This window comes from Ylistrum balloti, unplaced genomic scaffold (genome assembly GCF_031769215.1).
Source record: "Ylistrum balloti isolate Yb309-2 unplaced genomic scaffold, AGI_CSIRO_Ybal_v1 Utg369778, whole genome shotgun sequence".
Taxonomy (NCBI): domain Eukaryota; kingdom Metazoa; phylum Mollusca; class Bivalvia; order Pectinida; family Pectinidae; genus Ylistrum; species Ylistrum balloti.
In genome coordinates, this window is record NW_026781968.1 from 566,748 (window position 1) to 583,047 (window position 16,300).

General features: G+C 37.6%; 1 protein-coding gene across 1 annotated transcript in view; it reads right to left on the reverse strand.

The window, feature by feature from the left end:
• The window catches only part of LOC132544027 (maternal protein tudor-like), a 36,787-nt gene that overhangs the window by 14,466 nt on the left and 6,021 nt on the right, over nt 1-16,300 (reverse strand). Inside the window, exons 5-17 of the mRNA XM_060207587.1 lie at nt 14,400-14,507; nt 13,608-13,672; nt 10,995-11,230; nt 9,553-9,912; nt 8,999-9,061; nt 8,017-8,125; nt 4,981-5,041; nt 3,497-3,722; nt 3,026-3,177; nt 2,469-2,570; nt 1,313-1,534; nt 804-975; nt 419-503 (exon numbers count right to left, since the gene is read on the reverse strand). Of these exons, the coding sequence (XP_060063570.1) occupies nt 419-503; nt 804-975; nt 1,313-1,534; nt 2,469-2,570; nt 3,026-3,177; nt 3,497-3,722; nt 4,981-5,041; nt 8,017-8,125; nt 8,999-9,061; nt 9,553-9,912; nt 10,995-11,230; nt 13,608-13,672; nt 14,400-14,507 (1,961 nt within the window). The remainder of the gene's footprint in view (nt 1-418; nt 504-803; nt 976-1,312; nt 1,535-2,468; nt 2,571-3,025; nt 3,178-3,496; nt 3,723-4,980; nt 5,042-8,016; nt 8,126-8,998; nt 9,062-9,552; nt 9,913-10,994; nt 11,231-13,607; nt 13,673-14,399; nt 14,508-16,300) is intronic.

Below are 16,300 nucleotides of genomic sequence, written 5' to 3' on the forward strand. Positions count from 1 at the left end.
TCTGTTATTTCTGCTATGACTGCTGTAATATAGCCTAAAAACAGCTACTGTTGTTTCTGGTATGACTGCTGTAACTAAGCCTAAACCCAGCTATTGTTGTTTCTGGTATGACTGCTGTAACTAAGCCTAAAATCAGCTTCTGTTATTTCTGCTATGACTGCTGTAATATAGCCTAAACACAGCTACTGTTGTTTCTGGTATGACTGCTGTAACTAAGCCTAAAACAGCTACGGTTGTTTCTGGTATGACTGCTGTAACTAAGCCTAAACACAGCTACTGTTGTTTCTGGTATGACTGCTGTAACTAAGCCTAAAATCAGCTTCTGTTATTTCTGCTATGACTGCTGTAACTAAATCTAAACTAATACTGTTGTTTCTGGTTTGTGTTTGCCCCTCTTCCCAGTTATTTAAGACCTTACCTAGAAACAGATTCAGCTGCTTGTGATGATCCTTGAGAAACTTTCACAACTCCAGCTTGTACAAGTTTTTCTCTGACATTTTCACCTATTGTAGAAAAGTACCAAAGTAGGGTAACCTCCTTGTTGAGGACATCAATACAACACACTGGTTTTAACAAAGTTGTTTTAACTTTTTCAAGGACTTTTCATAACACTTAAAATTCATTAATGCTAAGTCTTTATTTCACTATGGCTGTATTATTAGAATTATTTTTTTTTTTTTGCTTTTCCTTTTTTCTAGGCATTTTGTAAAGCCCAATTTATCATCCACAACTTCACATGTTGAGTGATCTCAATTTTAAGATGAAATGTTAACGAAAGCTGGTCCTCTTTAAGACAGACTTACCATTTCTATCCAACATGTCCACTATGTAATAGTCTCCCTCTTTAGATTGTGCTTTAACAGTGTAAATCACTGCTGATTCTAGCGTTGCAGGAATGAGGGATTTTAGAACATTAACAGCATCTCCCCATTCTCCCTTCAGTGGGCTCACATCCGCCAAGCTACATTTAACAGCCTGCAACAACACATTGTTTTTCTGAAGTGATTTCTTTTTTTCTTTCCTTGGAAGGCTTTGATTGCAGATCATTTTTATCATTTGGATGTAAGAGAATATGAAATTGTCAATTTGTTACCATTTGCTCTCTCAAATTTTTTTTCTTTTTAAGTGGATGTTGGTTGATTATGGGTCTGTTGATGACAGTTACTGATTTGGTAAAGTAATATGCTGACAAGTAAAGAGCTGTTACACAATAAGGTCAAACGTTTACACTAAGAATGCAAGTATCATCTTCTATTGGTGAGGCTAGATAATGACATTACTGCATAAAACCCCACAGGCGCTCTTAACTTACCAAAGCTGGTAGTGCCACCATGCTGTCTTTAAGTTGACGAAGTCTGGTGAGTGCCATAGTTTCCTGATTTCCAAAGTCTAAGTAGGTCACTTTGACGGCATCTGACCCCTGAAAAGCTTCCACTTTAGCTCTGTACCATTTATTGTCTAAACTGAACTGAGCAGCATATGCATCACCTACTACTGGGCAAGCTACATGTGCATTTGTCTCTTTGTCATATAACTGCAAAAAAAACCAAAAAATTGTTGGTCAAACCGGGGTCTCAGTTTATAGTATAAGCAAGCACTGGTTGCAATAATTTCAGGAACTACAGGATTTAGAAAAAAACATATACAGTACAGTATTAGAGGAAATTTCTTTATATATACCTTTACTTTTGGTCTGAATTGACAGTGAATCAGTTTCACAAATCATTAATCCATTCCCACCCCCTTCCCCCACCCCCACCTTCAAATTAAGAAATTAAGTACTTTTCATGTTGAAACCATAGGGAAATTGGTCCCACAATCAAAATCACATAACCAAGGACAAAGGAGAACATACACATGTAATCTGACAAAGATCCATAAAAAAATTTTTTTTTCTGTCAAATATTTGTCCCGAAATCAAAAAGGGCACAACTAGGAACCAAGTCGAACCTACGAATGAAATTCAAGAAATAGCCACCCAGTACTTTTCAAGATATAGCAATCAACAAGAATTGTTCACAGACAGACAACAGACTATGGGCAAAGTGATCAGTGTCAGTGGCTCTACAAGGGACCAAGGAAAATCTGAATGAGCATTTTAAGAAAGATTCATCCAGCACTTCTAAACTCAATTAAAAATGCAAAAAAAACTTCCAAATTTCAAAATCCAACATGGCTGCATTTCAGCCATTTAATTTCTACAATCGTTTTCAGAATTTTAAGAGCACCACTTGGGGCTACAGGGATCCTATACAAGAAGTTTGAGAAAGATCCATCTTGCAATATTCAAGAAATAGAGGAAACTAGAATTAATTGTTAAAGAATGGACAATGAACAGACAGTTAACATACCAAGATTCAGGACATTTTGAACAGCCCACTATCTGATGGTAATGGACTTGGATGGTGGGCTGTTAATACTATAGTAATTCAAAGACCATGAGCTTCAGCATTACAAATCATACATACAGTTGTCATTTGGGTCATCAACTCGGACAGAGCCTGGTGGTTTTCTTCAGAGTGTAGCTGGAGCCAAATCAGGTGTGGATCCACTACTTCTGATACCAAAACCTGATAATCAGTTAACAGAAATGTATTTAAACACAGATGATAGTATTGCGATCTTTTATAAACAATATATACAACACTGTCTAGTGTTAATAAGTGAAAAATCTTATATGCTCTCTTTAACAAAAGATTTACAAGACATAAAAAAAAGAAAAAGAAAAATTCCCTTGTGACTAGCTTGTGCAAAACACATGTGACTTTGTAAAAAAGAACTGCACTTATCTTTGATTTCCCAGCAATCACACCAGTTTATGATTATAGTGAGAGGATCTCAAAATGTTGCCTATTCATCATAGATACTTTGAGTTTATAAACAAGAAAGGTAGAGTCTGGAAAATTCAAGTTTCTTTTCTTTTCTTTGCCAAAAATAAATTGGATCTATTTCATTTTAATATTCATGAAATAATATGACCTTGTAACAAATCAAATAAATGTTGCTTGTTATATTTGAATTTCACCTGAATATCTAAGCCAGTTGGAAGTTCTGAAATCTTAAAGGCTTTCCCTCGAACTTGCTTTGGTGCTGGAGGTGAAGGAGGCATTTTGACAATGGGCTCTTTGGTGTCCGCTGCACGTCTCTTAACTTGAAGTGGAACCATATCAATTGAAGCTTTAAAACATGAAATATTTCAAAATAACATTGAAATCTCCTTTCAAAAAATACAAATCAAATCAAAATTAAACAAAACCATATCATTTCATTTCTTTTCTCAAAATAAAATGGAAATAAAAATCATTCAAGAATTATTAGAAATATTTACCATTAGTATTAGTTCAGTATCCATATTTTATCAACCTTTGATCATTTTCAACAGGTTTCAATAGCAATAGCAAGAACATCATTGAATTAAAACTTTAATAAAGGCAAGATAAAGTTGATAACGCTACATGTTCCTGATATGATAAACAATTAAAAGCTCTGTACAGACAATTGGAAAGTGCTCTGCCATTGCTGTCTTTTTCCTCTCTCTCTTGTTGTTGTGGTGATGCCTTTGAGATTGAAGACTTCTCCTTACTACTAGGTGACTTTACTGATTTGGGAGAAATTTTTTGTGGTTTTGATTGCTTTCCTGACTTGCCATTTGCAGTCTGAGGTGTTTTCGTTGGCATATTTTTCACTTCAACTTTTTCAAGGGCACCTCCAGCGACCATTTTCTAGAAAAGTGTTAAAACAGGAGATAGAGTAGTAAATAATATCCAAGACATTACATAACAATGTGACTCTAATGTTGTCTTTTCCAAAATCTGATTTAATTTTTCTTCACCAAACTGTCATTAAGAGAGTTTCAAAAGCTTTAAGACATCCGAATGGGCAATGTTTTCTCTTACCCTTGAAAGATAAATCCACTCTTTTTCTCGGAGTGAGATTTTCTGGTCTTATCCTAGGGTTAAGATAAGCTACACATGCTCTTTGCAAGCTCTGAAAACAATTGATGTGACCCGGAAGTGAAACTACTTATACAAGGTCACACACATACACTGGTTGGTCTGCTACTGAAATCTTGTGTTACTATCCACAACTTGTCATCAAAAACATATGAAATATCAAAAGTAGAATGTTATTTGAGGTTTTATTGGTATGTAACTAGAATTTTATTTTGTGACAGTTTAAATCACAATGCATGAAGCATCTGAGGTGCAAGCCTCGTCACTGTTGGTATTCAATCCATGTGTTTTTGTCTTTCGTCTTGCACTCAGACAAGGAAAAAAGGGTTAGGAAGAACAGGAAGCCAATCGGGCCTGTATTACTCACCTGGATCTTAAAGGTCAGCAATGGTTTTAATGCCTTTATAACCATAGGGCATATTCTTATATCATGAAACTGTCTTTCTCTTTTGATTCCCAGTAAGAGTTTATATGGTTAACAGGTTGTTATCTCAGTTATATAAAAAATATGTCCCAGACATAATAAGTGCCACACCCAAGGGTCAATTCTTGCACAACAAATGTGTTTATCCCTTTTATGCCAAGTAATATATATGACTATGGGGTGGGGATTTCAACTGTTTTAAAAACATCACCCAGAAATTAAGTCCAGAGGCATGAGGCCACGCCCAAGGGTCAGTTCTTACATTGTGGCTGTGTTTATATATTTGACCACTGTGACATTGAAAATGGGTCATAGTCATTCATTCAAACTTGGTAGCCCTCCATCTCAGCATGTTACAGTACCTTGGGCCTTTCGTTAATGAGAAGTTGTTGTTTTGAAGTGAAAATTAGACACCGAATGGATGCCAGACCATGGCATAAATTCACTTGGCCCTTCAGGCCAGGTGAGCTAAAAAACATCATTCATCCCTTCATGTTGACAACTTAATTATCTTCCCCCTGAACCTGAGATCTCCCAAACTGGCCCTAAAGGGGATGAAAGATTCTATTAACCTTTAAGCTGAACCATCAACTGAATACATACCTCTATCAAATCCTCCCCTATTGTTATCTCACCGAAGTCTTCATCTTCTTTCTCCATTTTCCTGACAAAATTGCATTATATTCATTTCATATAATCTTCCAGAAATTTCATTAATGAATTACTTGTAATAAAAATAACACTTAACAAGTATTTAAAGTTAAGGATCCTCTATGTTCGTGTCCATGTAATTGGAATTTATTGAACAGGTTTAATAATTTAATATGTCATGAGCCTTTATACATGATTACCAAATTATTTAAGGAGTGTAACAAATCACATTGGCATCACTGTAAGATTCCATTCGTCATATAACCCTCATTTCTGAAAACTAAGCGAAAAACCTGATATCTAATTTCTCTACAAGACAGACTTATTTGGAAACGGGCGGTATGTTTTTCACGACCAAGATAATCATAAAACATTATCAAGACATCACTTATTTATGAAGTCACAATAAAATTATTTACCGTCGTTTCATGATACAACGAACATAATTTGTTAAGACTGCTGTAAGACAATTCCCTGACACTGTGGTGTAAGACAATTCCATGACACCGTGATGTAAGACAATTCCCTGACACTGTGATGCAAGACAATTCACTGACACTGTGATGTAAGATAATTCCCTGACACTGTGATGTAAGACAATTCCATGACACTGTGATGTAAGACAATTCCCTGACACCGTGATGTAAGACAATTCCCTGACACCGTGATGTAAGACAATTCCCAGACACTGTGATGTAAGACAATTCCATGACACTGTGATGTAAGACAATTCCCTGACACCGTGATGTAAGACAATTCCCTGACACTGTGGTGTAAGACAATTCACTGACACTGTGATGTAAGATAATTCCCCGACACTGTGATGTAAGACAATTCCCTGACACTGTGGTGTAAGACAATTCCCTGACACTGTGATGTAAGACAATTCCCCGACACTGTGATGTAAGACAATTCCCTGACACTGTGGTGTAAGACAATTCCCTGACACTGTGATGTAAGACAATTCCCCCACACTGCGATGTACCATAAATCCCTGACATTGTAATGCAAGACAATTCCCAAACACTGTGATGTAAGACAATTCCCCCACACTGCGATGTAAGACAATTCACTGACACTGTGATTTAAGATAATTCCCTGACACTGCGATGTAAGACAATTACCCGACACTTTGATGTAAGACAATTCCCCCACACTGCGATGTACCATAAATCCCTGACATTGTAATGCAAGACAATTCCCAAACACTGTGATGTAAGACAATTCCCCCACACTGCGATGTAAGACAATTCACTGACACTGTGATTTAAGATAATTCCCTGACACTGCGATGTAAGACAATTACCCGACACTTTGATGTAAGACAATTCCCCCACACTGCGATGTACCATAAATCCCTGACATTGTAATGCAAGACAATTCCCAAACACTGTGATGTAAGACAATTCCCCCACACTGCGATGTAAGACAATTCACTGACACTGTGATTTAAGATAATTCCCTGACACTGCGATGTAAGACAATTACCCGACACTTTGATGTAAGACAATTCCCCGACACTGTGATGTAAGATACTTCCCTGACACTGCGATTTAAGACAATTCCCTGACACTGTGATGTAAGACAATTCCCCAACACTGCGATGTAAGACAATTCACTGACACTGTGATGTAAGACAATTAACATAAGACTGCTGTAAGATAATTCCCTGACACTGTAATGTAAGACAATTCCCTGACACTGTAATGCAAGACAATTCCCAAACACTGTGATGTAAGACAATTCCACGACACTGTGATGTAAGACAATTCCCCCACACTGCGATGTAAGACAATTCCCCCACACTGCGATGTAAGACAATTCACTGACACTGTGATTTAAGATAATTCCCTGACACTGTGATGTAAGGTAATTCCCTGACACTGTGATGTAAGACAATTAACATAAGACTGCTGTAAGACAATTCCCTGACACTTTGATGTAAGACAATTCCATGACACTGCGATGAAAGACAATTCCCAAACACTGTGATGTAAGTCAATTCCCAAACACTGTGATGTAAGACAATTAACATAAGACTGCTGTAAGATAATTCCCTGACACTGTGATGTAAGATAATTCCATGACACTGTGATGTAAGACAATTCCATGACACTGTGATGTAAGACAATTCCCTGACACTGTGATGTAAGACAATTCCATGACACTGTGATGTAAGACAATTCCCTGACACTGTGATGTAAGGTAATTCCCTGACACTGTGATGTAAGACAATTAACATAAGACTGCTGTAAGACAATTCCCTGACACTTTGATGTAAGACAATTCCCTGACACTGTGATGTACCATAATTCCCTGACACTGCGATGTAAGACAATTCCATGACACTGCGATGCAAGACAATTCCCAAACACTGTGATGTAAGACAATTCCCTGACACTGTGATGTAAGACAATTCCATGACACTGTGATGTAAGGTAATTCCCCGACACTGTGATGTAAGACAATTCCCTGACACTGTGATGTAAGACAATTCCATGACACTGTGATGTAAGACAATTCCATGACACTGTGATGTAAGACAATTCCATGACACTGTGATGTAAGACAATTCCATGACACTGTGATGTAAGACAATTCCCTGACACTGTGGTGTAAGACCATTCCCTGACACTGTGATGTAAGATAATTCCCTAACACTGTGATGTAAGACAATTCCACGACACTGTGATGTAAGATACTTCCCTAACACTGTGATGTAAGACAATTCCCTAACACTGTGATGTACAACAATTCCCTGACACTGTGATGTAAGACAATTCCCTGACACTGTGATGTAAGATAATTCCCTGACACTGTGATGTAAGACAATTCCCTGACACTTTGATGTAAGACAATTAACATAAGACTGTGCTATGTGACTTTTCCATAAGACTGTACTGTAAGACAATTTGTTAAGACTGTGTTGCAAGATACATGCTAAATATTTTCTTTCCATACAACTTGCTAAAACTTTGCCATACTTACTTTTGCAGGGTCTCTGTTTCATGACACATATCCTTGTGAACATCCCAGTGTTTTCTCTGACAATTTTCAGAACAATAGGATGTCTTGCATCTGCTGCATCGGTAGCTCCCTGTTACATTAAACATTACATAATGTTTTCACACGTCACAAATCCAAGATCTAAAGTATCAGTGATCTAAAGGCAGCATCTTTTTTGATAGAAAATCATACATGAAGCAGATTTTCACCACAAACATTCAATAGGGCCAAACGAAATTTGCGTGTTGAATATAATCCATATTAAAATAAGAAGTTTGACTAGTTTCTGTTTTGAAATTAAGCATGGTTCATGCTGTTTTTTTTTTAATGTGAATGCTTAATTCAGATAACAATGAATCAACTTAAATGACACAAATCCAAACCCATTCACCTATTTAATCCTGCCCCATCCTGTCCTGCATCAAATTCCCCTCCTGCCCTGCCTTCACCTCGCTTTCCCTGTTGTTCTTAACATTTCTCTTCCATCCTGCCCTGCATCATCTGCCCCTCCATTTCTGCTTCTGCTTACCATTCTTTCTCAGTAATGTCCAACCTTTCCCTTCCATCCTTCCCTGACCCACCTTCCTCACCCATCAAGTCCTGTCCCACCTCTCCTTCTCAGTCTGCCCAACCTTCCTTTTCCTCTTCCTGTCACAAAAAAACTTAGGTCCTGTCTTTCCTAAGTCTGCCACACCTTCCTTTCCCTCTTTTTTGTCACAAACTACTTTCCAATGTCCTGCCCCAACTCCCCTTCCTTAGTCTGACCCACCTTCCCATGTTCTGCCCCACCTTTCAGGTCCTGCTCCTCCTTTCCTTCCCGTCCTGCCTCACCCTACTTTCCCTCATTCTAACCAACCTTTCCCTCCCCTCCCCTGTCCTGCCACACCCTACATATGTTATTCCCAACCTTCCCCTGCCCTGTCCAGCATTGCCCTCCTCATATATGTGTATATGTTTTGTTTACCTGGTTTTTCACAGAGAGCACATGGGCGTGTTTCCTTCTTTTGTTTGTTCTGTGCTGTACTTGCTACAACAAAGCAATAAGAAGAGTTCTAAGAAGAGTTCAATCAAAAAGGCAAAAGGGGCCTTTAAAGGTCACCTGAGTTCTTTAAATGCTATAGGGACCATAAAATGATTCACAGTTTTGATTTACCTATGGCAATGACTGATGTCTGCAAAATTTCATTAAAACTAGTCAAGAGGTACAGACCAACAATGTTTGACAGACAATGCATGACATCAGACAGAAAGTGATTGCAATAGGGCAGATTGAGTCTTTGTCTTGGTGATCTACAAACCACGACATGCAAAGTAACCGAGCAATCTGAATACTGAATTGTCACAATGAATAGAATGTTTGCCTTAAGAAGTACAAATGTGAACATTTCTCTAAACTAATCTGATGTTGATTTCTTAAAACATCAATGTTTTGAAAATCAATTATTATCAAATGATGAGGTAATACATAAGATGAATAACTCTATCATGAAGTTTTTAATTCACAAAATGAGTACTTACACACTGAGTTTAAAGATTCCATGCTGCTGTGGTGAGGAACAGGACTGTGGAAATTTTGTGCAAAGTATCCCCCTCGTCTAGCACCTCTAAAGGTTTGGTTGGTAGAGGACTGCCCACGTCCATAACCCATATGGTGTTTGTTTGTGTAGTGTCCCCGTCCAGCTCCTTGGTAGCTATCCATTGGACTGAAGTGGAGTGGTCCCTGTGCATGACCCCGCCCATAGCCACCCATATAGTCAGGTCCGTAGACACCCTGATACTGAAAGTCATTGATGTAAGGTTCTTGGTAGTGATGTTGAGCTCCACGTCCCCTTCTTTGTCCTCCATAGTAACCTCTCCCTTGACCTTGCATGAAATTCTCTATAATTTGGAAACGTTCATTCAGAGTTGGACACGTTTGACAGAGTAACACAGCAGGGTCTGCAGATTGCAGTTCATTCTCTATTGTTAGTGCGTGGAAAGAAAAAGCAGAATATTCATCAATCACTTGCCAGGATTCAAACTATGAACTGGTTATATATTGGTGACAACTTTGAATGTACAATAACAAATTCACTTAGCTCAAAGTAAGTACTCTCAAGTAACTCTTCCATAGATCAGTACTAATAAACATGAAAAAACATATCAGGAATTGATGAATTCGATCTCGAACATAGTGCTGAAGAAATTGATTTTATTCTATATTAAATTGTTTGTGAAACATGTATGACCCTGTTATCATTTGGACAGAAAATTAAAAAATAGCCCAAAATAAGTCAAAAACTTGAAAAAAGAAAATTTTCCAATTTTACTGTCTATCATGCATGTATGAATCCTGAAAATTGATGAATTTTATCTCAAACATGGTGCTGAAGAACTTTTATAAAAAAAAAATATTACCTTCCTATTCTGACACAGTTCAGCATTATCTCAAGCTCAAATCATGAAAGGACATGAAAGATGTGTTCAGAAATCATAATAAGCTAGGGCAAAATTGTGTTGAGAAATGGCAATTATATTGTGTATGCATGCATTTTCACACTGACCAATAAATCAAGATTACAAGACAAAATATTTAAGGCACATTATACATGAATCATTAAGCTTTTTCTTGGTCTTTAAAAAACTATCTACTTTACTGCTTTCATTGTGATATCATACTGTAACTTAATTTGAGATAAAATAAATAAAAAGAATATTCACTTAAAATGTTAAATTTCAATTTTCTTAACTTTCTGGGATTAAAACCAGAAATATGCTCACATTTTCATGTTAAAAACTAAGTACACAGAAAAAAGGGAAACAAAATATCTAATTCCAAAACAGACATTAAAAAACCTCAAAACCATAATAAAAATAAAGTTATTCACACACTTCTGAAACAACATCGACAGAAAATGTTGGGGTAAATCTGCAAAGCAGGCAAGCAAGATGCAACCAATGACACAACCAGTCAGAGTTACCTTGTCTGTCATATACAGCTGTGCCCCATATATGTGTCATCGTCCTGCCATTGTTGCCATAGTGATAAGTATTACCGACTATACCTGATGGATCGTATGAGTATGCCTGATGGTAATATGGACTGTTTGGCACTTCACCAAGTAAACCCATCCCTCTTGCAGCCAATCCATCAGCCCTTTCAAATGGATAACCACCATGGGCCTCATGGCTGCTGGGCATAGGATAATGCTGTGCACTACAAAAATCAAAGTTACACACTTTTAGTATTCTAGTGTTGAGACAATGATAAAAAACAATCAATTCACAAAATGTTTAATCTCTACTGATGCCAAAAATTGATAATGGATTTTGACTGATATCCCATCACTCTTCATTCCGAAATTAAGGTTACAATGTTAAAGGCATTTAAACTAAATCCATGCCAGATCTTCTAGTTTTTCTACATAATTTCCAACGTTTTGTAAATGATTGTTGATCAATTAACTTCCAAAATAGATGTCCCAATCTATCCCAAAATCTATAACGATAACATTTGACCCTTAAGCACCTCCTTTTAAATCTAACAGGTATGCATGCAATGGTTTAAACTATGCTGTTGAAGCAACTGTAAAGGTATCATGTGCATACACTTCTTGGCTATTGAAACACTGCGTCTCATATTGATTCATGAATGACAATACCTTTTTAATCAGGTCTGTATCCTGATGTTACAACAATCTACTTTAGTATAAACTGGTGGCAAGTTTTTCATTTGTCTTAAAAGTATACATTTAAATACAGGTAATGACTGAGAACATATTTTGAAATTGAAGTATTAAGATTACATCAGACACCATCCTCAAAAATCATTTTACAGAATATCACATACACTCTCTTATTCTATCACAGCAGTTGAGAATCTTCTGAACAGAGCACAATAAAAACAGGAAGTTCAATATTCAATTGTGATTCAGATTTCTCACAAGTACAACTCCTACAACATTTATATACCAATCTAATCAAGAAATGTTACAACAACTTCTGTGTTCATGTATCTTGTAGCTTGCTGAGCGAGACATCACAGAAAAGAATATACTGAAATATGATGTCATAATTTCTATTATCATCTCTACATTTTTAAAATTGCCATTTCAACATAAAAGAAAACTAACAACTAGACACAAGCTAGTAACAAAAGGACAAGAGGCCCATGGGCCTTAATGGTCATCTGACAAAAAGCAAGCCAAACTCTAACAACAGTGAGTCTGCCGTTAAAACAGTGGGCTTTTTTCATTTGAATAAACTTGGTAGCCCTTCCTCCCAGCATCCTACAGGCCCAATATCAGCACTCTGAGCCTTTTGGTTACTAAGAAGTAGTCATTTCATATTTTAACATATTTGACCCCTGTGACCTTGAAAGTGGGTCAAGGTCATTCATTTGAATAAACTTGGTAGCCTTTCCTCCAAGCATCCTACAGGCCCAATATCAGCACTCATGGACTTTTGCTTATTGAGAAGAAGTCGTTTGTATATTTTAACATATCTGACCCCTGTGACCTTGAAAGTGGGTCAAGGTCATTCACTTGAACACATTTGGTAACACTTTCTCAAAGCAACCTACAGGCCCAATATCAGCAATCTAATCATTTTGGTTATTGAGAAGTCATTTGCATATTTTAACATATTTGACCCCTGTGACCTTGAAAGTGGGTCAAGGTCATTCACTTGAACACATTTGGTAACACTTTCTCAAAGCATCCTACAGGCCCAATATCAGCAGTCTAATCATTTGGTTATGGAGAAGTCATTTGCATATTTTAACATATTTGACCCCTGTGACCTTGAAAGTGGGTCAAGGTCATTCATTTGAACAAATTTGGTAGCATGTCATCCCAGCATCCTACAGGTCCATTATCAGCACTCTTGGACTTTTGCTTATTGAAGAGAAGTTGTTTGTATATTTTAACATATTTGACCCCTGTGACCTTGAAAGTAGGTCAAGATCATTCATTTGAACAAACTTGGTAGCCCTTTATCCCAGCATGCTACAGACCCAATATCAGCATTCTGAGCTTTTTAGTTGTTGAGAAGAAGTTGTTTAAAAAATTTCAACATATTTGACCCCTGTGACCTTGAAAGTTTGTCGAGGTCATTAATTTGAACAAACTTTGTAGGGCTCCATACCAGCATGCTATGGGCCAAGTATTAGCCCCCTAGGCCTTCTAGTATTTGAGAAGATGTTTTTTGAATGAAAAGTTTACGGACGACGCACGGCGGACGACGACACACGATGGCTATAGGTCATCTCAACCCTTTGGGTCAGATGACCTAAAAATGCAAAGCAATTAAGACAGAATTTTATTTGTTCAAACTATGAATACTTCACTTTCCAGATTGCTCATCAAGCCTTGTCTGTACAAAATTAACTTCCCAGTTCACTTACCTGGCCTTACCTATAGGACCTATATCAAGTTCACTTACCTGGCCTTATCTATACAACCTATATCTAGTTCACTTACCTGGCCTTATGTATAGGACCTATATCTAGTTCACTTACCTGGCCTCATCTATAGGACCTATATTCAGTTCACTTACCTGGCCTTATCTATAGGACCTTTATCCAGTTCACTTACCTGGCCTTATCTATATGACCATTGCTCCTGTCGTGCCTGTTTCTTTGCTTCCCTTTGCTATTCATCTGGAAACAACAACTTGAGTGTATATCACCAAGAACAAATATAAAAAGTGACAGCATCAATCAGGCAGTAAACCCTCATTTGATAATAAGACCCTGCTGGTCACAGAATTAAAAAGTGACAGCATCAATCAGGCTGCAAACCCTGATCTGATAATAAGCCCCTGCTGGTCACAAAATTAAAGGTGGTTTCTGTGGCCATTACAATGTGCTGATCTACCAACTTCAACAAGTCAGATGCTTTTTTAAAAAAAAAACCTTTTCTTGGACTTGTTTCTCATTAAACAATTATTGAGAGTGCATCATTACAGAAATGATGACTTCATTGTGAAAAATAAACAAACTCAATCAGAAAGTGGGTCTATAACTTGACCAAAATATATCAGCAGGAAAAACACTTGTGATGAAATTGACCTTCGACCCAACATGTGAACTTACATTCTCTTTATAGGCTATCAAAGTTTCCACATATATATAGACATGCATGAATTTTGACTGAAATGGAATCATCATTTTATCAGTTTGTGACAATGAGAGCATAAAACATTGAGATAAGAAAGAAAGCAGGCTGTGAAAATTTTTTTGCTTTCTATCGAAATTCTACAGCAGCCTATGCCTAAATTAATTAGGAAAATACAGTGAAAATGTAGTACTTTAAGAAATTGTTAAATATCCATTTTTTTTCTCTTCGTTTCAGGAAAGCAGTACACAAACATCCTAACTTATGAACACTGACCTTCGTTTGACCTCCAGATGAGTTATCTGTGTCTGAACTCGTTCCTGTTTTTTTTACTTGTTGCCTCTGACTTGGCAAAGATTTGATGAATTCTTCTTCCTCCTAACAAAATCAAGAGAAGAAAAAAAAGAATGATTATCTAACAACGATGAGATAGACTTGTGTTGGATGTCATTTTACATCCTGATTTTGTCATTTTAATTGATGATATCATTTGATCATTTTTGATTAATCGTGAAAATATTGACCCATAAAAATTACCAATGATACAGTATCAGAACAGGGATAGTACTTTGTGCAGAACTCTTTTGTACAGTGCTAATCGCAGGTACTATTCGGGAGATATTTTTTATATCTGTAGGGTGTAGTTCAACTAAAGCAGACAATGGAAATGAAATTGAAAGTCTGTGCTTGAAGAATCTTTATAAACACCTACTCTGCCAGGAAGCAATCACTATACCTCCAAATTCTTGCTGTTCAAATTTATTATGTCTTTCTGTAGCATATATACTAACACGAAAAAGAAACACCGGGTACACTAAATATACTACAAATGATTTATTGTTTGGCCTAGAATAATGACACTCGGTCAGGTTGATGTGTTGTTCGCGGTCACTAGGTACACGTGTTTAAAATCACACAATACCTGACCTCCGCGCTCTGTGCGAGGCACGTGCTAAAATACAAGAATCCCTTGCAGGGGAAGGTCATTGAGTTCGCCAATGGAAATTTTCAGTCTATTTGATACTGTTCAAGTATTCGGATTGATTTTTCAAAGTTTGATTCGAATTAAGCAATTTACATCCATGCCACGATTAACGGAAGTCCAGCGGGGACAGGCTTTAGGAATGCTTTTGCAGGGTCAGGGCCAACTTCAGGTTGCTGCACATTTTGGTGTGCATATTCGGACATTTCAACATCTTGTCCAACGTGTGCGAGTGACGGGGAGGGTCATCGACCAACCGCGAAGTGGACGTCCGCGCGTCACGACGCCACATCAGGATCGGTTTATAAGACTTTCTCACTTACGTAATCGCCATCTCACAGCTACCGAAACTGCAAATAACACTATAGGCAGTCATAACCGCCATATTCATCCTGATATGGTTCGAAACCGATTACGCGTCAATGGCCTAAGAGCCTGACGTCCCTATGTTGGTCTGCCCCTAATTCCTGCGCATCGCCAACACCGATTGGCTAGGTTACAAGCACACTCGCCCAGAAATTTTCCTATGAGGCAATGGAGACGGGTATTCTTCACTGACGAATCCCGGTTCACTCTCTACCGTTCGGACGGGATAGGTTTGGTGGTGGTTCAGTATGTGTTTGGGGCGGTATCTCCTATGGGTTTAAATCACCCCTGATTGTGATTGACGGTAATTTAACCTGCGTAAGGTATAGAGACGAAATCCTTCGCCCAGTTGCCATGCTATGTGTGCAAGCAATAACGTAATCCCAATCGATTGGCCAGCATTCAGTCCAGATTTGTCTCCAATTGAGCATTTGTGGGACGAATTGGATAGGAGAGTTAGGAGACGTCCAAATGCCCCCACTAATCTGGTCCAGCTCACACGTGCCTTGCATGAAGAATGGAATAACATCCCCATTGCAAGGGTTAACACCCTGATGAATTCCATGCATAGAAGAATCAGGGCTGCGACAGCTGCGCATAGAGGACACACAAGATACTGAAATGTCCGGCCGTGTTGTGCAATACAAGTAGGGTCATCGCTAAAAGGGGGATATTTTTGGCATAATTAGCATTGATAATCAATAGAACCTTCAACAAATGGTTCCAAACAGATGAAATTGTATACAAAAATGAATGAAATAATGTAACATTAAATTATATAATTTAAAAGAATCTTTTTAGGTTACATGGCGTTTCTTTTTCG